This window comes from Microcaecilia unicolor, chromosome 8 (genome assembly GCF_901765095.1).
Source record: "Microcaecilia unicolor chromosome 8, aMicUni1.1, whole genome shotgun sequence".
Classification (NCBI taxonomy): Eukaryota; Metazoa; Chordata; class Amphibia; order Gymnophiona; family Siphonopidae; genus Microcaecilia; species Microcaecilia unicolor.
The window spans coordinates 212,420,453-212,442,923 of NC_044038.1; the positions used below are offsets into that span (position 1 = coordinate 212,420,453).

At 41.4% G+C, this 22,471-nt stretch overlaps 1 protein-coding gene across 1 annotated transcript; it reads right to left on the minus strand.

The window, feature by feature from the left end:
• Positions 1 to 13,347: 13,347 nt before the first annotated feature.
• Positions 13,348 to 22,390, minus strand: PFDN4 (prefoldin subunit 4). Its single transcript, XM_030212839.1, has 4 exons — positions 22,284 to 22,390; positions 18,599 to 18,706; positions 14,664 to 14,804; positions 13,348 to 13,859 (listed from the first exon to the last, which is right to left on the minus strand). Exons 1-4 carry the CDS (start codon positions 22,359 to 22,361, stop codon positions 13,728 to 13,730), a joined length of 459 nt encoding a protein of 152 aa, XP_030068699.1. The 5' UTR covers positions 22,362 to 22,390; the 3' UTR covers positions 13,348 to 13,727.
• Positions 22,391 to 22,471: the final 81 nt, after the last annotated feature.

Genomic DNA, 22,471 nt, shown 5'->3' on the forward strand with positions numbered 1-22,471 from the left:
TCACCTAACCCACCCCACCCTGTGAGACTGTCACTGGAATGTTTTGATGCTTTACTTATATATACTGTTATTTATCAACATTTGCTTATGACGAAGAAGGATTACCTTCAAAAGCTAATCAAAAATGTATTATGTTAGTCCAAGAAAAAAGGTATCATCTTATTTTCTTTTCCATGTTTTATTTTATATCTATTGATTACCCTTAATGTTAGAAACTAGCACATCTAATTTTACGCTTAGCATTCAAGGTTGCATGCAGAAGTTATACTGGCAGTTGCATGTGTAACTTAAATAATTAGATGTTAATCAGAATTAACATTTATTGGCTACAATTGGTGTTAATTGGCAATAATTGGCACTAATTAGCAGTTATATCTGTAACTGCCTGGTCAGTATTCTATAAACTGTGTGTGCAAAATTGAAAGTGTACGATTAAAGGGAGGTGTCGATCTCAGAGGGGCATGGGCTGGTTAGCGACATGCCCAACACTTGCATGCACAGATTGTGGAATACTACATTTAAGCGCAAGCATTTACACAAGCCATTGAGCTAGTATAAGAGCTTGTGCCTACAGTTAGGCGTGTAACTGTGGAATTATGTTAGTATTCTATAATGGCAATTGCACACTTAAGAGGTGAATTCTATAAATTGCACCAGAACAATAAATTTGAAACTGCAAAACCACTCAAAGAAATTCTGCATTGGCTCCCTATGAAAGAACGAATAGCCTTTAAATTATGTACATTAATCCACAGAATAATCTACGGTGAGGTACCAGAATACATGCTTGAATTGGTTGATTTACCACCTAGAAACAGAACCAGTTCATCGCGATCTTATCTGAACTTACATTACCCAGACTGCAATGGCTTAAAGTATAAATCAATTTACGCCTCAAACTTCACTTCCATTGGCACTCAACTGTGGAACGTCTTACCCAAATTAACAAAAACTACCCAGAACTATCTAAGCTTTAGGAAATCATTGAAAACAGTATTGTTCAAGAAGGCTTACTCCCCAGGTTCAACATAATCAGAATTATCCCTTACTATTATAAGATCCAATAGACTCTAATTATATCTTATCTTTCATATTTACTACTGATTAATTGTTATTCATATCCTACTTCAATACCCATCGCTGTTTAACTGTTATTTTTTTTATTCTGCTAAATTTGAAAAATTGTACTTCTTGCATTGTAACTTACTACAATATTTTTGTAAGCCACTTTGAGCCTGCTATCAGTGGGAAAAGGTGGGATACAAATGTGATAAATAAATAAACATACCAAGTAAAATCAGACTCAAACATACCACCACTGTGGAAAGCAGCCTGCGAAGTACCTCAAGGATCACCATTATCACCAATACTCTTCAACATAATGATGATCCCACTGGCAAAGTCCCTATCCAATCGAGGCCTCAACCCGTTCATCTATGCAGATGACGTTACAATCTACATTCCCTTCAGACATGACTTAACAGAAATAACCAATGAAATTAATGACAGCCTGAACATCATGGACTCTTGGGCAAATTCATTCCAACTGAAACGGAACACTGAAAAAACACACTGCCTCATCCTCTCATCTCAACATAACAAGTACAAACCCACAACCATAAACACCCCAGGACACACCCTCCCTACTTCGGACAGCCTAAAAATACTCTGAGTCACAATCGACCAAAACCTTATCCTTGAGAACCAAGTAAACTCCATAATAAAGAAAATGTTCTACTCAATGTGGAAACGTAAACGATTAAAACCTTTCTTGCCGAGAAAAATCTTTTGAAACGTAATATAATCAATGGTCCTAAGCCATGTAGATTACTGCAACGGAATCTACGCGGGATGCAAAGAACAACTCACAAAAAAACTCCAGACCGCCCAAAACACAGCAGCCAGGCTGATATTTGGTAAAACACGATTCAAAAGTGCAAAACCCCTCCGAGAAAAGCTGCATTGGCTCCCAATCAAAGAAAGGATCATATTCAAAATCTGCACTTTGGTCCACAAAATTATCTACGGCGTAGTCCCAGGATACATGACAGATCTCATAGAGCTACCAACTAGAAACAGAACCGGATCATCACGATCATACCTAAACCTACATTACCCAAATTTCAAAGGACTTAAATACAAAACAACTTACGAATCATGCTTCTCCTACATAAGCACACAACTATGGAATTGACTCCCAAAAGCTGTGAAAACAATCCATGACCATTTAAATTTCAGGATATCACTAAAAACCAACCTTTTCAAAAAGGCTTACCCCACCGATCCACTGTAAATCCCCATATTCAACAACACAGCATAACCAATGATTGTACTGGACAATATACAATCTTCATTCCCTTTGACCCTCATGGTGTCTGATACACACCCACCTCATTAGACCACAATATAACCTTGTATTTGTTATCAACCGACTTGGCGAACGCCAAGTCGGTACTATGTAAGCCACATTGAGCCTGCAAATAGGTGGGAAAATGTGGGGTACAAATGTAATAAATAAATAAATAAAAATAAAAAATCAGCATGGAAAACGCTTAAGTACTATTCTATAAGCAGTGCCTAAAGTTAGACATGGTTTATAGAAGGGTCACATGTAAATTTAGGTGCCTCCATTTGCACCAACGAAAACACGGTGCAAACGCCACCTAAAATTTATGTGTGGCACCCTCTTATTCTGTAATTGTGCACGTAACTCAAACCCACGCCCATGTTCCACCCCAAAATGTCCATGACCTTCCCATTTCTGTGCCCTCTTTCCCCAGGACGGATGTAAAATTTAGGCATGGCTCATGTGCTTAAATTTATAGGCATGATTTCAATTAGCACCAATAATTGCTTAAGTCAATTATTGGCACTAATCAGCTCATTATATTCAATTAACTTGTGCATGCAATTTTTGGCAACTTTTATAGAATTAGCACACATCATCCTGGCACCTAATTTTAAGCAGTCTATACAGAACTACCCTCTATTCATGCACCTGCAGAGCGAGAGAGGGTGTAATCTTTTGGAATAATTTGCATTATTAATGATGCATATTTTTTTTTTAACTGAGGTTTTCTTCCTGTTGTTTTGGGCAGAAAATGAAAATTTTCATGTCATTTCAACCGAATGCACATCCCTATCAGATATATCTTTAGGGTAAATTCCTACTAAATAGGACATTTAGCAGTTGCCAGGGAACCTATTTGAAAAACATGTTGGCTACGATTACTTCATGTTAAAGCTGTTGCACTATTTACCAACATGTGGCAACTTATATCATTTATAAAGCCTTTCCAAGAAAACATACGTAGGTAGGTCTAGCTGTTTAATACTTGCTGCTTTGTGTTGCTGAGAAAGAGGAATGTGCTGTCATTCGGTATATATCATTCAGTGTAAAAAATGTAACGAAGGATGCTATATTGGAGAAACAGGCCAGATGCTTAAGACAAGATTCAATTTACATAGACATCACATGAACAATACAGCCAGTAGGGCCCCCACCCCTGTGGGACAGCACTTCACAGAACCAGGACACTGTACCAGTGATTTCACAGTGAGAATACTGAAAGGTAACTTTAAAACCATACAAGAACGCAAGACCTTTGAAGTCAGAATGATTGAATATTTTAACACCCAACAGAAAGGACTTAACAAGGATCTGGGGTTCCTAGCCCATTAAAAACCATAAAGCTGTATGTCTCTGTTGATCACCCTCCCCTCACCTATCCACACCCATCCTATTAGAATATCAATGATATGCTTTGATGTCCCCATGCATACTTCCTACCCACCCCCCTCCTCCCACCCTGTCAGACTGTCATAGTAATGCTTGAATGTTTTCACTTATATACACTGTCAGCTAGCACATTTGCTTATTTCCGATCTGAGGAAGAAGGGCAACCTTCGAAAACTAATCAAGAAATGTATTAAGTTATGTCCAATAAAAAAGGTATCATCTTATTTTCTTTTCCATGTTTTATTGTGTTTGATTTCTATGAATGACACGGAAAACACAAACCTGATATTTAAACTCAATGATCAGCACTGCTTTAAAATGCCGACCATGAGGTTTAAACTTATACCCAGATTCTGGTGCAGAATCTCCAGGTATAAAATGGCCACTGGAAGTTAATCCAGGTACCAGTGGCTTCTAGCAGGGGCTTGAGGGGACATGGCAAGTATGGACAAAATGGTTTTTATTCTCCTGTTTACCTATCCTGTTGGGATGTACGCAACTTTCCTTTTTTAACGGAGTTCCTTTCTTTTCTTATGTTTATAATTTTATTGTAAACCGCTTTGTTTTCCTTTTACAATTTAAGCGGTATATTAGAGGGCATTTTCCATATGTCTAAATCCGATTTTGGACGTCTTGCTGAAAACGTCCAAAAATCAAGTGGCACACAAAGCGATTTTCAAACCACAAAAATATCTTTATCTTTTTGTTTCAAAAATGGCCATTTCCTAGATGCTTTGTGCGTTTTTCCTTTGTGACCATGATTGGGGGGACCACAAAAACAAGCCATTGGGGTGCATTTGAGGAGGGGGCAGCATTCTTAGTTGACTGGCCATACAGACATCGAACCAGAGCGAAGGAGCACCCTAGGCTGCAATGGACTTCACATACAGCTACACATCTCACTGTAATCTCCTTATATTGTAAGGCGAGCCCTCCCGAACCCACAAAAAAAACCTACTGTACTTACATATAGGTGACACCTGCAGACATAAGGGTTAGTGTAGTGGAGTACAGTTTGGTACGGTCGGTTTTTGGTGGGATTTGGAGGGCTCACACTGTCCACTACAAGTGTAACAGTGGGGTATGGGATAGAAGCGGAGCCAGCTTGACGGCGCGGGGGGAGCGAAAGCGGTATGAGCGGACTTCCGCCAGCGCGCATTTTTTATGCAACACGTTAGGCGCCGGCAGAACTCTGTTTGGGGGAGCGACCGCTCCCCTGGTGCCCCACCTAGCTACGCCACTGGTATGGGCCTGGTCCCCTTCTCTAAAGTGTACTGCACCAACCACTAGGCTACTCCTGTTTGCTGCTCTAATAGGACTGGCCATAACAGCTGATGCTGTCATAGCGGCTGCTATATACTGTTTCTTTCACAGGGTGGGAGGAGGAATCGTGCCTTAATCTCTCCAGTGGTCATCTGGTCATTTAGGGAATCTTTTTATGACGTGGAGGTATATTTTCAAAGCACTTAAGACTTACAAAATTCCATAATAACCTATAAAACTTTGTAAGTCTTAAGTGCTGTGAAAATGAGGCACTTAGTCACAACTGAACCAGGTCTAGACCAAAACATCTTTTAGCCCTGGACATTTTTGCTTTGTTCCATTATGGAAGAAAAACGTCCTAGTTCTGCGAACACCCAAATCACGTCCCCTGGTGATTTGGAAACATCGCAGCTGAACTGCATAGAAAAACATCGCAAAATAAGTTTTTAAAATAGTGATTTGGATTTTTGGCAAAAAAAAACCAAAACCTGTGCATCTGCAGCTTTGTGCCACTTTTTGGAAGTTTTCTTTTTGAAAAATGAGCTCCTAAGTGTATTAAACAATAAAGATCTATCTGGACAGGTTAGGATGGCACAGATGAAATCAGTAAAAGATTCAGCAACACTATCCAAATAATGTCGCTGAAAATCAGTGCCTGGTCCTGGTGAATGGCACTCATCTGGGTAGGAGCTGTTCTTACCTGGATAAGGTCTGCAGAATATTGGACCAAAACCCGATTGTTGGTTGATTTTGTGGCCTTTTTACTAAAGTGTTCGTACCACACCTTAACTGCAAAGCTTAAGGCGCAGTACGTGAACAGCTTGGCAGAGTTTAAAAAGGGGTTAGACGGTTTCCAAAAGGACAAGTCCATAAACCGCTACTAAATGGACTTGGGAAGAATCCACAATTCCGGGAATAACATGTATAGAATGTTTGTACGTTTGGGAAGCTCGCCAGGTGCCCTTGGCCTGGATTGGCCGCTGTCGTGGACAGGATGCTGGGCTCGATGGACCCTTGGTCTTTTCCCAGTGTGGCATGTACATTTACTGTTTAATACAGAGAAGACCCAGCATGAGAGCACCAAAGTATGTAATATGGTGCCAGCCTAAATCTCTCCCCCTCCCCCCAAAAAGCAACAATGGTGCAACCCACCCCACTGAAGGCCTTGATCTGATTCTCCTCCCCCCACATGCCCACTCTTCAGAAGACCCCCAGCACAATGCCCCTTAAACACAGATGCATCTCCAGAGCACAGACCCCACCAATCCTCCAGCAGAGATCCTGACCCACCCCAGTCTCCCTGATCCTTACCCGAGGGTCTTCCTGGTAGTCTAGTGGCCCAGCACAGGAGCATTCACCCTCCACTCTCACCCTGGTACGGCACTGGGTTCAAAATAGTGCCAATGACCCCTAGAAGTCGTCTCACACTACTACCACTAGGGGTCAGCCTTTAAGACTTGCTTCCACCCTAAGCTGATAGACCATAGGTTCTCAACACACACTAGGCCTAACCCAAAGGGTACAAAGCACATGTTGAGAACCAATGCGTGTTCCTGCTTTGCGTTCCTCCCACATGGTTGCTGTCGTTTCCCCAACTTACAGCGGTCACACAGGCCCAGTTTAAGTGGACGCCAGTCCCCTGTTCCAAGCTAGGAAGTTAATGTTGGAGGGGGGAGAGGCAGAGGACCAGCAAATTCAACAACATCCACTTGAAGACTGGGGCCATGCAACTGCTATAAGCTGTGTGGTCACTTCCACTGCTGCTTTAGAGGAGGGGGAGGAGAAGGCGAAGAAGCAGCAACAGCTGAGGGAAGGGAGAATAGAAGGTGCAAGGGAAGAGAAAAGACAGTGGATAGAAAGGTGGAGGAGAAAGAGGGGAGAGAACGGAAGGGGGGGGGGGGAGACAAATAGTGCCCAGCACTATCCCCGCCTCCCAACCACCAGTCCCGCCTCCCACCACCGGCTCTGGCACAGACCGTATAAGTCTGCCCAGCACTATCCCCGCCTCCCAACCACCAGCCCCGCTTCCCACCACCGGCGCTGGCACAGACCGTATAAGTCTGCCCAGCACTATCCCCACCTCCCAACCACCAGCCCCGCCTCCCGCCACCGGCTGTGCCACAGACCGTATAAGTCTGCCCAGCACTATCCCCGCCTCCCAACCACCAGTCCTGACAGAAGGATACTGAGAAAAAGAGGATAGAGTTAGTGAAAAACTGGGGAATAGGACAGCCAGGGTCAGGGAAAGAGATGGAAGGAAGTAGATAGACACAGTAAAAGAGAAAAATTGGATCATAAGAATAAATTAAATTTGGGCAAAGAGGCTGAACAATAAATTGAAGAAAGCTGAAAGGGAAAGGAAGAGAGAACAAAATGGCACAAAGATTTAAGAGAGGATGGAGGAAAACAGAAACCAGGCTTGAACCAACATAATTAGAAAAATAAAATAACCAGACAACAAATTAAAAAAAAAGTACAACTCTTTCTATTTTGCTATTAGAATATATGTCTTCTTTGGAATGTTTAAAATCTCTGCTGATCGACGCTCAGGGGTACTTGGTTGAAATTTGTCCGAGATAGGGGGTACCTGACTTGAAATTGAAAAACAATGCACTAAACTACCAGGTAGATCCCCAAGTGCCAGGGGATAGAGGGTGAGGTGGGGTGGGGGTTGCTTAGGAAGCAGGGTACACGCTTGGTAGGTCAGTTTCAGGAATAACATGTATAGAATGTTTGTACGTTTGGGAAGCTTGCCAGGTGCCCTTGGCCTGGATTGGCCGCTGTCGTGGACAGGATGCTGGGCTCGATGGATCCTTGGTCTTTTCCCAGTGTGGCATTACTTATGTACTTATGTAAATCAGGAGAAAAAAACAAACAAAAAATCAGAGGAATGCAGTACTGCAACTTTCATGCTTTGTAACTGGGTTAGCAGTTGCACCACTGAACTGCAGGTAGCATCGAGTGCAGCCACACTATCAGCAGTTATCATAGCAAACGTGCAGCACCAACCACACACTATCACAACCAGCCCCTGTCACGTCCATGACCCACCCCTACTTGCATTAAGAAGCCAGCATGTTTTTTTTTTTTTAACCATGCAACAGCCCCGTACTACAGGTCCACGTTACCATCTACATTCCTTTATAAAACAACTCCAGAGAATTGCCCCTTGTAAAATTATTTTCTTTGTGTGTTAAATCGCATGGGAAGATACTGGACACACCCCTAACAGTTACCACAGAGGATTTGTGGTAATCACAATAAACATGCAGTTACTGCAAATGCATATTTCAACAAAAGGGCCCCAACTGGTTTCTTCTTGCCTAAGCAGAAATGCTAAATTCCAGGAAGGGACATTTTCCAAGCTTTTTTCTTTAATTTTACCTTTTTTGGAAACCTAATTCTATCACCTTCCCCAAAATTCTATATATGATGCCTTAAGATGTGTACACTAATGCGTGCACAATTTATGAACAAGCCAATCAGTGCTAATAACTGGTACTTAACAAATTAGCAGCACTAACTGGCTTTAATTTGAATTTATGTGCACAACTTTCTAGGTGTACTCTTAATGCGGTGCGCATAAATTCTAATGTGCAAAATTGAAAAGGGGGTGTGACTGTGGGCATTTCAAAAATCTATGTGCACTATTATAGAATACACCCGATGTGTGTCCAACCTTAGGTGCAGGTATTTAGGCCTGGTTTTAGGTAGCCTAAAATGGGTGCGCCTAAATTTTAATCACAAGAACGGCATGTGAGCGTATTCTACAAACTACACCTAACTTTAGCCATAGTTTTACAGCAACAATTTTTAAAGGTGTCATATATAGAATCCCTCCCCCCCCCCCCTTTATGTTTAATTGAATTTCCTATTGTATGAATGCTACATTTTAGTACACATATTTTAATGGCATTTTAATGCATGGGTCTAATTGAGGGTAGGAATAAAAGCAGTCAATTGCAAAGCAATAGATAACTAGAGAGGAAGAGACCTGGGCAAAATGGAAGGGCCAAATGACCTCTATCCAACATCATCATTTACTAATATTTACTAACATCTGCGTAACAAACTCCAGCATACTAGTACTAGGTGACATCAACCTTCATCTAGAAGACTCAAACTCCACCAACGCACGGGAATGCAAAGAATTCCTCCAGCTCTGGGACCTCAAACTGCCATATATGCAAGCAAAACATGTCAAAGGGCACACACTTGACCTCCTCACACACAAACTATCCACAGACCAAAACCTAATAATATCAGTCACTAACTGGACAGACACACCATGACCAGACCATTACAAACTAAACCTATCCCTTCAATCGTGCAAAAAAGGCATAAACCGAATACAAGAACACACGACTTGCACCACAAGAGGCCAAATAGACTCGGAAACATTCTGGCAAAAGATCTACGATAATGAATGGTCAGCTCAAACTGACTCGATACACTATCTCCTCGACTGGGATAAAAGATGAAGTAGCATATCAGACGAAATAGCACCATTAAAAACAAGAACCTCACGCAGACATAACTCGATACCGTGGTACAAAGAAGAACTGAAAAAACTAAAAACACAAACAAGAAAACACGAACGAGCATGGAAGAAAACAAAATATGTACACACACTTAACGCATGGAAATAAACTTAAAGAAAGTACAAATATGCAATAAGACAAACCAAGAGGTCATACTACAAAACCAAAATAGGACATGATTATAAAGATACGAAGAAACTATATCACCTCGTGAACAAACTACTAGACACTACTCCGGTCACCACAACCAACACAGACATCCCATCTGCGGACAAACTTGCTAAATACTTTAAGGACAAAATTGTAAATCTATGCAACACACTACCACAAAACACCACTGACAGAGAAATTCATTGAATGCCTGGACCCAACCCTCGATGAACATCCAGTGGACCGAACCTGGACAAACTTCGCCCTCCTCACCCCCGAAACAGTCACCCATGCGATCAACATTTGCCAAGACTCACTGTAAATTGGACACCTGCCCCAGCTACTTAATAAAATCCGCTCCTCAATGCTTCATATTAGATCTCACATCCCACCTAAACTATCTGCTTCAACACGGACTCCTCCCAAGGAAAACGGCAATATCCTACTTACCCCTATACTGAAAGATACAAAGAAAAAAATCAAGTGAACTCACCAACTACCGGCCGGTAGCATCTATCCCACTGGTAATCAAACTGATGGAAAGCATGGTAACCAAACAACTCATCGACTACCTAAACAAATTCTCAATACTACATGAATCACAATCTGGATTTCGCCCTAACCACGGCATCGAAACAGTACTAATTACCCTCCTAACCAAATTCAAACAAGAAATCGCAGCAGGCAAAAGCTTACTGCTCCTACAATTCGACATGCTCGATATGGTTAACCATAAAATTCTACTAAACATCTTAGATTACTTTGGGATTGTGGAAGTGTACTCAGCTGGATCAAGGGCTTCCCTAACCACCAGAACTTATCAAGTCAAATCAAAATCGAACACATCATCACCATGAAATACAGACTGCGGCATACCCCAAGGATCACTACTATCACCGATCCTATTCAACCTAATGATGACCCCACTAGCCACATCCCTATCCAACCAAAGACTATACGCAGATGAAGTCATGATATACATCCCATCAAACACGACCCAACAGAAATCACCAATGAAACCGAACTGAGCCTGCAAATCATGAACTCATGGGCAGATGCATTCCAACTAAAACTAAATGCAGAGAAAACACACTGTCTCATCCTGACATCCCAATACACCACCAACAATCCCAACAATATTACCATCGACCGAAACCTCACGCTAGAAACCCAATCGAAAACTATAACAAGGAAAATGTTCCAATCAATGTGGAAACTCAAATGAATAAAACCTTTCTTCCCGAGGGCAACATTCCGCAACTTGGTACAATCAATGGTACTAAGTCACCTAGACTGTTGTAATGCAATTTATGCAGGATGCAAAGAACAAATCATAAAGAAACTCCAAACTGTGCAAAACACCGCAGCCAGACTTATTTTTGGAAAAACGAGATACGAAAGTGCCAAACCTCTACGCGAAAAACTACACTGGCTCCCGATCAAAGAACGCATTGCCTTTAAAATCTGTACTCTAGTGCATAAAATCATTTACGGCGAGACCCCAGGATACATGACAGACCTCACTGACCTCCCAGCCACAAACACTACAAGATCAACAAGCACATACCTAAACCTCCATCACCCAAGCTGAAAAGGACTTAAATATAAATCAACCTATGCATCCAGTTTCTCCTTCATAAGCACACAACTATGGAACGCATTACCAAACGCCTTGAAAACAACGCACGACCTAACAAATTTTCGGAAATCTCTAAAAACTAACTTATTCAAAAAGGCATGCCCTAATGACCCAACCTAAAAGCCTCGATCCTGCAACACAACAAAACTAATACTCGAACTGGTCACAACTCAACCCTTCCTCCTTATTCTCTGATGTGCCTGTCCTACATGAACCTTCTACATTGTCACTCTGTATCTGTTATACCGGAATTGGCGATCGCCATCACGGTTATTATGTAAGCCACATTGAGCCTGCAAATAGGTGGGAAAATGTGGGATACAAATGCAATAAATAAATAAATATGTAAAATGAGTCATAAAATGGTGCCGCTCTTCTGATTCAAACACAACCGTCAACTATCCAGGAAACACCCCAAGCTAGAAAAATGTGCTTGAGTTAACAGTGGCCTGAATGGTGATACTACACATCAATTCCTGAATCACACCACTTCACGGCTTCTTAAAAAGGGCAGATCACCAGTACAAATATGTATGTATAAGTACATATATGCAGGAATTAAGATTTCTCTCATTAAAAAATTACAAACAAAACACTGCTGCTCGTCTTGTATGCAGCGCGTCTCGCTTTGCAAAAGCTTCCCCCTCTTTTATTAAAACTGACCTGGCTTCCCATAAACGCCAGGATCACCTTTAAAATGTGTGACTGTAGACCAAATTCTCTATGGTTTATCACCTTCTTACATGAAATATCTCACTGATTCACCTCCACATAATGCAACAGACCTACAGAAATTACCTCTCGCTCCGCTATCCAAATTGTAAAAGATTACCTTACAAATCGATTCTTCTCACAGGTTTCACATATCAGTGTACCAAATTACGGAATTCTATGTTTAAATGATTATTTGAGATTTCACAAATTATCAAAAGCCTTTCTGCTTATTGACAATAAACTAATGTTGCCTTTTATTCTTATCCATCTTCTTCATATTAAACATGTAATTATTCTCGATTTGTTATAATGTTTCAATATAACTGACTGTATTCTAATTTGATGTTGCTATATAAGCCACATTGAACCTAATCCTGTTTGGGAGTGGAGGAGTAGCCTAATGGTTAGTGCAGCTTTGAACCTGGAGACCTGGGTTCAATTTCCACTGCAGCTCCTTGTGAGTCTGGGTAAGTCACTTAACCCTCCATTGCCTCAGGTACCAAAAACTTCGATTGCAAGTCCTCTATGGACAGAGAAAGTACCTGCATATAATGTGTACAGTGCTGCATACGTCTAGTAGCGCTACAGAAATGATTAGTAGTAGTAGTAATAATGTGAAAAAATTTAATTAACTGAAAAGAGAGACTATAGAAAAGGTTGAAAGAAGAGCGATCAAAATGATAAAGGGTATGAAACTCCTCTCGAATGAGGAAAGGCTAAAGAGGTTAGGGCTCTTCTTCTTGGAAAAGAGATGGATGAGGGAAGATACGATTGAGGTCTACAAAATCCTGAGTGGGGTAGAAGTAAATCAATTTTTTACTGGTTCCAAAAGTACAAAGACTAGAGGACACTTGAGGAAGTTACATGGAAATACTTTTAAAACAAAACAGGAGGAAATATTTTTTCACTCAACAGATAGTTAAGCTCTGGAACTCTTTGCTGGAGGATGTGGTAACAGTGGTTAGCATATCTGGGTTTTAAAAAAGGTTTGGACAAATTCCTGGAGGAAAAGTCTATAGTCTGCTATTGACATAGGAAGCAACTGCTTGCCCTGGGATTTGTAGTATGGCGTGTAGCCACGATTTTGGTTTCTGCCAGGTACTTGTGACCTGGCTTGGCCACTGTTTGGAAAACAGGATACTGGGCTAGATGGACCATTGGTCTGACCCAGTAGCAGTAACACAGGTGTGGCTGGCAGAAACCCTGCAGACATAAAATAAGGGCATCAGATTAGGGCATAAAAGTTAGACACTGGCCAATATAAACATTCATCAGAGTTATCTGGAAAGAAGATCAAGCTCTCAAGAAAACAAGCTTTTAATGAAATCTCTGTCAGCAAAATTATAAAACCTACATCTGAATTTCATGTCATTTCAAAGTGCATTTGACTTTGAAACAAATACAATGTAATAAGTCAAGAAAGCTTACAGAGTTATTACTATTTTTCAAACAATAAGCAATACTGTACCACTCCCCAGAGCAATGGTACTTCTGTAATAAATAAACTGTAAAGGTGTAAAAATGAACCATGTTTCCCTTAAAATAAGTACAGCACAGGAACTCTTGAAATGAGTAAAACAGTGCATTTGTATTGACATTATTGTTTGATTGAGAGCTGTGACAATTGATGTAGGTCAAGTATAATTAGCAAATAATGATTTTAAAATGTTTTCAAAAATGTTTAGCTCTCATCTGCTTCAAGATTAATGTTATTCCCAAACTTTGCATACAGCTGAACTTTGAGTTCAGATAACACTTGGCTGATCGATTCCACTCTGGATTCTAATGCTTCCACCTTTTCTCGTAAATTTTTCTAGAAGAAAGCAGAAAAGGATTCCAGTTGAAATATGGAGAAAGCATGTTTTGTAACAAGTTGCCTAGAAGAGAGCAAGAAGGTGCCTCTTATTTATTTAGACTTATTTATTTTCTGAGCACTGTTCACTAATGAATAATATATTTCTATATGTAATATTTTTATTCAACTATTTTTGCTGGATATTGCATTATTTGTAGTATTTTATTTTATTCACGAGAAAACAGATTTCCATTCACAACATCATTATTTATTTTCTGGCCAATATTCAGCCAGTGGAAGTCAGCATTATTATTGTTTTTTTAACGCTGACCATAGCTGAGTAAATTAGCCCTGGATATTCACTGCCAGGCCATGAAACTGAAAAACCAGGGCTAATTTGACAGATGTTTGCTGTTGGGATTTTTCTTTAAAGCCCTCCAAAAATTTCCCTCCTTTCCTCCCCCCAGCTCACCATCAGGCAGAGCTCCCCCTACCCCCTCCCAAAAAGAAATTCCCTACCCCCCACCCCTCCCGTGGTCAAGATTTTGGCAGGTGTAAATGCTCATGTCCAAAGTGAGGCGCAAAATGCACGCTAAGCTAGTACTCGGTAAAGGTCGTTCCGCTCAGAGTGCTCTTTGAAGAATACTACCTTAGCGCTGATCATCCCGTTACCTAACTTTGGATGCCATATACTAATGGAGGAGGAGTGGCCTAGTGATTAGAGCACCGGTCTTGCAATCCAAGGACTGGGTTGAGAACCACTGCTCTAGGGACTGAAAATTACATCTCTGGCATTTTACACAATGGAAATTGGCTGTATACCTTTGCAGCCTCCAACATATCCAGCGTCTCCTCCTGGGAATGGCAAATAAAAACGTCTCCAATCTGATAGGGTATTTTTGGTGTTTCATCATCTAGCATCATGATGTCATCGCATGCATCTTCCAGGTTTTGAAGCTGTTTCTGTAAAATGACAAAAGCACGAATATTAAGTCCATCAAACACGTCCTGCATGTTATGGGCTCTTGGGCAAACGCTTTTCAACTAAAGCTTAATACAGAAAAAACACACTGCCTTGTACTGTCTTCCCAGCGCAAAATAATTCATCCAACTTCTATTGTTGTTAACAATCTCATCCTTCCTATCTCTGATCAATTGAAGATTTTGGGTGTTATCTTTGACCGTTTTTTAACATTTGAAAGTCAGGCAATGGCGCAAACGAAGATGTTCATCATGATGTGGAAGCTGAAACGGGTAAGCCACCTCTTCGAGAGGCATCTCTTTAGAAATATGATACAATCATTAGTGCTTTGTCATACAGACTACTGCAATGGTATGTTAGCAGGGTGTAAAAACTTTGTTTTGAGGTAATTACAGACTGCCCAAAATACAGTGGCAACACTTTTCTTCAATAAAGCCCGGTTCGATAGCGCAAAGCCTCTTCTTGCTAAACTTCACTGGCTTCCAATCAAGGAGCGAATTGTATTCAAGGTTTGCACTATGGTACACAAAATCATCAACGGGAATGTACCAAGTTACATGCTGAACATGATTGACCTGCCTGCCAGAAATGCTGACCCAACATCTCGATTATACCTCACCTTGCATTACCCAAGCTGGAAAGGATGTAAGCATGGCTCTATTCAGGCGTCCAGCTTTCCCTTCATCAGTGCGCACAACTGGAATGCACTTCCCAGAGCCATAACCAGTCTGAGTGACTACCTTCTCTTTTGCAAGGCACTAAAAACGCATCTGTTTGCAAAAACATTTTCTACAGGACCTATGTAGGACCATAACCCCTGCAAGCATGCAAACGTGGATTCTGGTTGGACCCATTGTTTTGAAATGTTCTATGTAAAGTGTCTTTTCTTTCTTGCACTTTTGCTCTTCAATTCTAATTTGTATCTGATATCACCCAGAGATCTCTCTCTCTCTGGTTTTGTAAGTCACATTGAGCCTGCATGTTTGTGGGGATGTGGGGTATAAATACATTGATAAATAAATAAATATATGTATGAAACCCTGTCCAGGCACAATAAGAAATATGAGAACAGTTTGACACACATTCTTTCTTGCTGTGTAGAAAGCATCAAAGGATTTTAGTCACCAGACAGTTTAACTTTCTCAGCATGTATCAGAAATCCAAAGCAATTAATGTACTTCATGTTATTTAGGTCAGCTGGGCAGTGAATTAATCTACAAAATGCCAATTTCTAAAATAATATAGAAGTAATAACCTTTTGACCAAGAAAACTGTATATGCAAAGAGTGCTTTTGGTTCCTAACCACTACTCAATTCACCTATCCTTGTTCCTTCTCACCCAGTTCTTTCCTCGCCCTTAATTGTCTTGTCTGTCTCTATTTTTAGATTGTAAGCTCTATCGAGCAGGGACTGTCTCTCTGTGTCAGGTGTTCAGCGCTGTGTGCGTCTGGTAGCGCTAGACAAATGTTAATAATAATAATAACTTAACTCTCATGACACCTTTCATTGTTCTTTAAAATGTTGTTTTGGCTTATTTCCTAGACAACACTCTGTAAACACTAAACTCAAGTTTACATGGACATTTGTCTTTTAAAACACTGATGCCCATAAAAAAGTTTTCCAAATAAAACGTCCTGAAAAAAAAAACCACACACACAGGGTCAGCATACTAGTATTTAACAAATGGGGGGAAAGGATGCTTGGCATTGGCCAGTACAATTTGAAGTATAAAAACACCACTGGGCAAATCATTAAGCCACAAAATGTTCACCTCCTGCCAGCTTTAGGAGGGCCTTCTCTGTTGTATCATGAGTGAGGGGCTGAGATGTGTGCTCCAAGGACTGGGTCTACATCTGTACAGCCCTTAGAAGTGTCTATTTTCTATTTTAATTGGTTAGCAAGTGCAGTCTGGTATAGGAATGAATTACTTTCGCTTTCAAGTACATGTTATTTTAACCATTTTTGAGTTTATAAATGATAGTACTTATGGCCGGCTCTCAGATCATCTGTTTGCATGGAATGGTGAATAACAAAAATATCCATTTAGGGTATAATATGTATGAATTATTGTTTTATTTCTGTTATGGTATATGGTTGTTCACCACTGGGTGATTTATTTGTTTATTTTTGTTACATTTGTACCCCGCACTTTCCCACTCATGGCAGGCTCAATGTGGCTTACATGGGGCAATGGAGGGTTAAGTGACTTGCCCAGAGTCACAAGGAGCTGCCTGTGCCTGAAGTGGGAATCAAACTCAGTTCCTCAGTTCCCCAGGACCAAAGTCCACCTCCCTAACCACTAGGCCACTCCTCCACTGTTGCTACTATTTGAGATTCTACATGGAATGTTGCTATTCCACTAGCAACATTCCATGTAGAAGTTGGCCCTTGCAGATCACCAATGTGGCCGCGCAGGCTTCTACATGGAATATTGCTAGTGGAATAGCAACATTCCATGTAGAATCTCCAATAGTAGCAACATTCCATGTAGAATCTCCAATAGTATCTATTTTATTTTTGTTACATTTGTACCCCGCGCTTTCCCACTCGTGGCAGGCTCAATGCGGCTTACATGGGGCAATGGAGGGTTAAGTGACTTGCCCAGAGTCACAAGGAGCTGCCTGTGCCTGAAGTGGGAATTGAACTCAGTTCCCCAGGACCAAAGTCCACCACCATAACCACTAGGTGAATACGTTTAATGAAATGAAATATCAAATGTCTAAATGCTGGAAGGCAAGTGTGAGAGGAAGGGGAGGTTTGAACACATTAATTAATTCTGCAACTGGGAGAAGTAGTTTTACCATGCTACACATATTCACAGTACTTTTGCATATCTGCTCACTGAAAATGTTCTGATGAGTTATCATTAACAAATTTTAATAAAAACAAATTAAAAAACAAAGCAGTGCTTGTTTGGAGGTCTATGCTAAAGTTAAATTTCAAGCAGGCTAATTACAGTGGAAGTACAACAAGACTTAGTAAGTTTTGCACCCTATGAGCTAAATAAGGGGGCCCTGCTTGCACTAGCTGTAACAAACCAATGATATAAAAAGGTCTCGCCCGGAGTTTTGAAATTACCCCAGCAGATGCTGGCTGTTGCTTCAGCCCTAGTCAGGAAAAAAAAAAAAAAAGAGAGCAGGATCTCTTTGCTGAGGCTCAATAAACAAACAGTTATATATCCTGATCTTCCAAGATACTTTTCAGAAAGTAAGCAAAATGTATAGCTAGTGTTAGAATTGATCCATATTTCAGTTACCTGTTATTGTTTGCATTGTTCCAGTGTGAGAATAAAATAAACACATTTGTTCATTCTGCCTGTCTGGGCTGATAAAGAATCCTGGTGGTTTGTGTGTTTGGTCTGCGAGTGCTTTCTGGGAACTGTAGGACCACAGGGAGTGGGGCTCCAGTAACATAGAAATCACTGGGGATAACTTCAGAGTGGGAGACACGCCAAGAGGCTGTTGTGACACAGTCAGTGGGAGGCAGGTGCTAGAGTAGAGCATGAACGGCAGGGTGTAGGCGGACCTGAGCTGAGCTGGGGATAGACCCTCTAAGTGGTCGCAGGGTAACCCCGGGCGGGTGGCTAGGCGTTTCGTGACAGATAGTTTTATCCTATATGTCTTTTGATGTTTTTTTTCTCTTCAGGACATTTACTCCGTTACCTCCTTGATGTCGTAATTTATGCAATAAGATGAATAAAGAAAAAGGAAATTACATTAACACTGTTCTGAAAATCAACCTGCTCATTATAAAATTCAAATCCTGCCAGGTATACCTTTTTATCTTCTATTTCTTCCTTCAGCTCCGTTATTCTGCTTGTATTCCTAGCAAATTTATTAATCTTCTGTTGATCTTCAAAAGTAACATTGACATCTTCTGCAGCCTGGATAAAGAAGAAAAAAGTACATAGCCTCAATCATGTGGGGAAACAGTTTTACAGGTTGAAGAATTCTTCCAGAAAGGTACTATCGACTTGCAATTCTTTCTGTTACTATTTGTTACTTAAATTCCAGACAATCCACAGCATATACGTATACAAACAGCTTGACTTTACAGGAGTTTGCCAATTCTACCTCATCCTCCTCGTCGCCCATCTTCACACTGAGAAATCACACAGAGAATAGTTAAAGCTGAACTCACAAACCATCATAATGGGATAGGCCGATGCATGGCTGCTGACATCACAGTCTGCCTTTATGCGCTGGTTTTCAAAACTTCAAACAATGTTATATCTGCTAAGCTAGTCTGCAGTTTTAATAAGGGAATATGGTAGTGTGACTTTATTATTGTTGCTTAACAACAAACTAGGATACTATATAGTAAAGCCACCTCTCTTATTGGCGGGGTTCAGGTAACATTCTTATAAAGGAGGTGATAGTGCCGTTGTATAAGTCTCTGATGAGGCCTCATTTGGAGTACTGCGTGCAGTTCTGGAGACCGCACCTACAGAAAGATATAAACAGGATGGAGTCGGTCCAGAGGGCGGCTATGAAATTAGTAAGCGGTCTTGAATGCAAAAATTATAGGGACAGGCTTATGAACCTCAACATGGAAGACAGGAGGGAGCGAGGAGACATGATAGAAACGTTTAAATATCTCAAGGGCATTTATGTACAGGAAGAGAACCTTTTTCAAATGAAGGAGAGCTCTGGAATGAGGGGGGCATATGACTAAGTTAAGAGGGAACAGGCTTAGGAGTAACCTAAGTATTATTTCACAGAAAGGGTGGTGGGAGCGTGGAATGGCATCCCGGTGGAGGTGGTGGAGTCAAGGACTGTTCCAGAATTTAAAAAGGCAAGGGATAAGCATGTGGGATCACTTAGGAACAGGAAGAATTAGGGGTTACAGAGGAGGGGCAGACTGGATGGGTCATATGGCCTTTATCTGCCGTCATGTTTCTATGTTTCTATACATATTATTACTCACCTTGAGTTACAAGTGAAAAAAGGTGCAAGCTAAATCCCTTCCCTACTGTCCTATTTCAAATACTTCTAAAGTAATAAAAACACTTGCTACTGTCCAAGTTTCATTGTATAAGGATGTAAATAAAACTAGAAGTACTCCCTGCATCTTTGCCAAATATATGAAGTGCTGATTTTAGGTAAAATTTCTAGACTATCAGTGTCCTCTATAGAAATTAGGGGACTTTGCAGGTTGCAATATTTTGAAATCGCCAAGCAAAAAACGGTCATGAATTTTGAAACTAGGCTGGTCCTTTCTTCAAGGGTATAAACGAAACTTGAAAGCTCACAAAATATAATTTTTTTTCCTTTAATTTCCAGGCCATTTTAGAGGTATCAAAATCTACTGTCGGGTCGATATTCAAAAAAAGTTCAGCTCCTAAATTAAATTTATACCTAAATTTGTGCACTATTTTCAGTCAGAAGCTTATGTTTTCAGCTAAAAATTCATCTTAATTTAGGAGCTTAAAATTATGTTTATAAATTTAGGACTGCCAAATTCATTTGCCTAGATTTGAGCTAAGCTCATAACCAATTTCTCCACCCTAAATCCTCCCTTGTTGCCATTTACCAAGTTTAGTAGTTTTAGCATAAATTTAGGCACTCAGCTCTAGAAAATTTTCAGAGGCCGATTTATGAACATAATTTTCAAAGGGGCCCTTTTACTAAGCTGTGTTAGGCACTAATGCACGCCTAACACAGCAAAATGGCCTAATGGAGAAAGCACTAAAGCGTTGTGTTCTGTCATTTATGCAAGCTAAAGGCGGGGCAGAAAATTGTCATGGATGTGCTAAGTTAGCGTGCTGATTTTAGCACATCCATAACACTGACACCCTTAGCCAGTGCTGTTCATCTACAGAAAAAGGTGCCGGTACTCAAAATGTCAGGCCACCCCTTCAGGGGTGGGGTGATCACTGAGGGACCCACCCCACAATGGCCAGGCTCCCCTGTAACCAGTCACAGAATCTATGGCAAGAATTGGTGTGTAGAGCCTGAGCTCTTTCATTAAAACTTGGGGACCATGGGTTAATTTTAGCAGACAACGGAAAAGGTGCCATATTCAGTATCCCCTCAAACAAAAGTCCTGCCCTTAACTATTCCTAAACAGCAGGCAGTAAAAGTTCCTGAGTTAACTTTTTTTTTTAACATTAGCACATGGTCATATATTCAATAAATAGGGTTTGTGGCTGGTGGGCTACACTTCTCCCCCTTCCCCCACCCAAACCTACCATAGTGCACCTGGTGGTCTGTTTGGGCAGGAAAGAATCCCACTCTTTCCTGCCTGCTGCTACTGACCTCCGCGCAGCCGCAACTTCTTGAGAATGGCTGGTGAGACTTTGCCATACATGGGGGGAAGGGAAAAGGGGGAAAAGCAGCACATGGATAGAAGGGGATGGAGAAGAGCGGGGGACATGCAGCTCATGGATGGGAGGGAAAGGAAATGGGGACATGCTGCTCATGGATGTTTGCTTTTTTGGAAATGTACATCTTTTCTAATTTTGTATTTAGACTACAGAAGAAAATACATTTCTGCCACTTTTACCAGCATTTTACTGTTGATAGAATATGGCTTTCAAGGTGAGAAACAACGGGCGCACGGCTGGATGGCATTTTATTTGTTTCTGTCCTCTTTTTTTTTTGTCTCCACAAATATGGTAACCCTAAGTAAAATGTACATAATAATAAAACAATAGTACATCAGTCCACCATCACTAAAAGGAACAGGCTCAGCTCCACATCTTAACCAAAAAAAAAAGGTGTTTTCAGGCCTTTCCTAAACTGCTCCACACTCCCCCAATCTCAGATATCCAGGCAACCAGTTCCAAAATACTAGTCCTGCTTAAGAGGGAAAGAGAAATGGGACTTGATATACCGCCTTTCTGAGGTTTTTGCAACTACATTCAAAGCGGTTTACATGTATTCAGGTACTTATTTTGTACCAGGGGCAATGGAGGGTTAAGTGACTTGCCCAGAGTCACAAGGAGCTGCAGTGGGAATCGAACTCAGTTAAAAGGAGCCCCATAAGGGTGGTTATTTCAAGCAGAGGGGAGGGGGGAAGACATGGAGTTTAGAATCTCCTGTCACTATCAACTGTGCAACCCCTCCCACCCCCACCCGAGATGCCAAGTTAGCCACTTGCAGGCTGTAGATTTTGGAACAGTCTGACCACCCCTTCTAGTGCCTTGTGGGATGCAGCAGATTTAAATGGGCAGGATCACGCACTACAAGCACTACAAATCCCACACTGCCTTTGGATGTACGTTCAGAACCCGAGCTGGTCAAAAAGTCTCCAGCTTGGAACTGGGCAACTTGCATCTCTGCCCTGTCACCGGCAAAAGCATCCGATCCTGGTTTCCCCGTGATCACTACACAGGAAGCCCGTGTAGCAGGAGTAGGAGACTCCCCGGACCGGTAAAATACCTAGGACCCGGCCTGCTAACTCTCCCTGTCTCCCAAACGGCAGAAAAGAAAAGACCGCTGGCTACTACCCTCACTCACCGCCTTCTTCATGGTGGCCGCCATTGTGGGACTGGACGACTGTCCGCCGCAGCGCGGGGGTGCACTGCCGAACCGCATGATCAGGCGGGGGGAGCGCCTGAATTAGATTCACTGAGGGTCGGATAGGGCAACTCGCTTTGTTCATAGGGTGGGGAGGGGGGATGTAAGGTGACAACAAGCGCTTCGCC

Bases quoted from the DNA above. Each gene is read 5' to 3' on its own strand.
- PFDN4 (XM_030212839.1), bottom strand. From the start codon at position 22,361: ATGCGGTTCGGCAGTGCACCCCCGCGCTGCGGCGGACAGTCGTCCAGT. The intron at 14,805-18,598 runs GTATACCTGGCA...GTCATTTTACAG, and splicing joins AAGAAATAGAAGATAAAAAG to AAACAGCTTCAAAACCTGGA. The intron at 13,860-14,663 runs GTATACAGCCAA...GCTTTCTTCTAG, and splicing joins ATATGTTGGAGGCTGCAAAG to AAAAATTTACGAGAAAAGGT.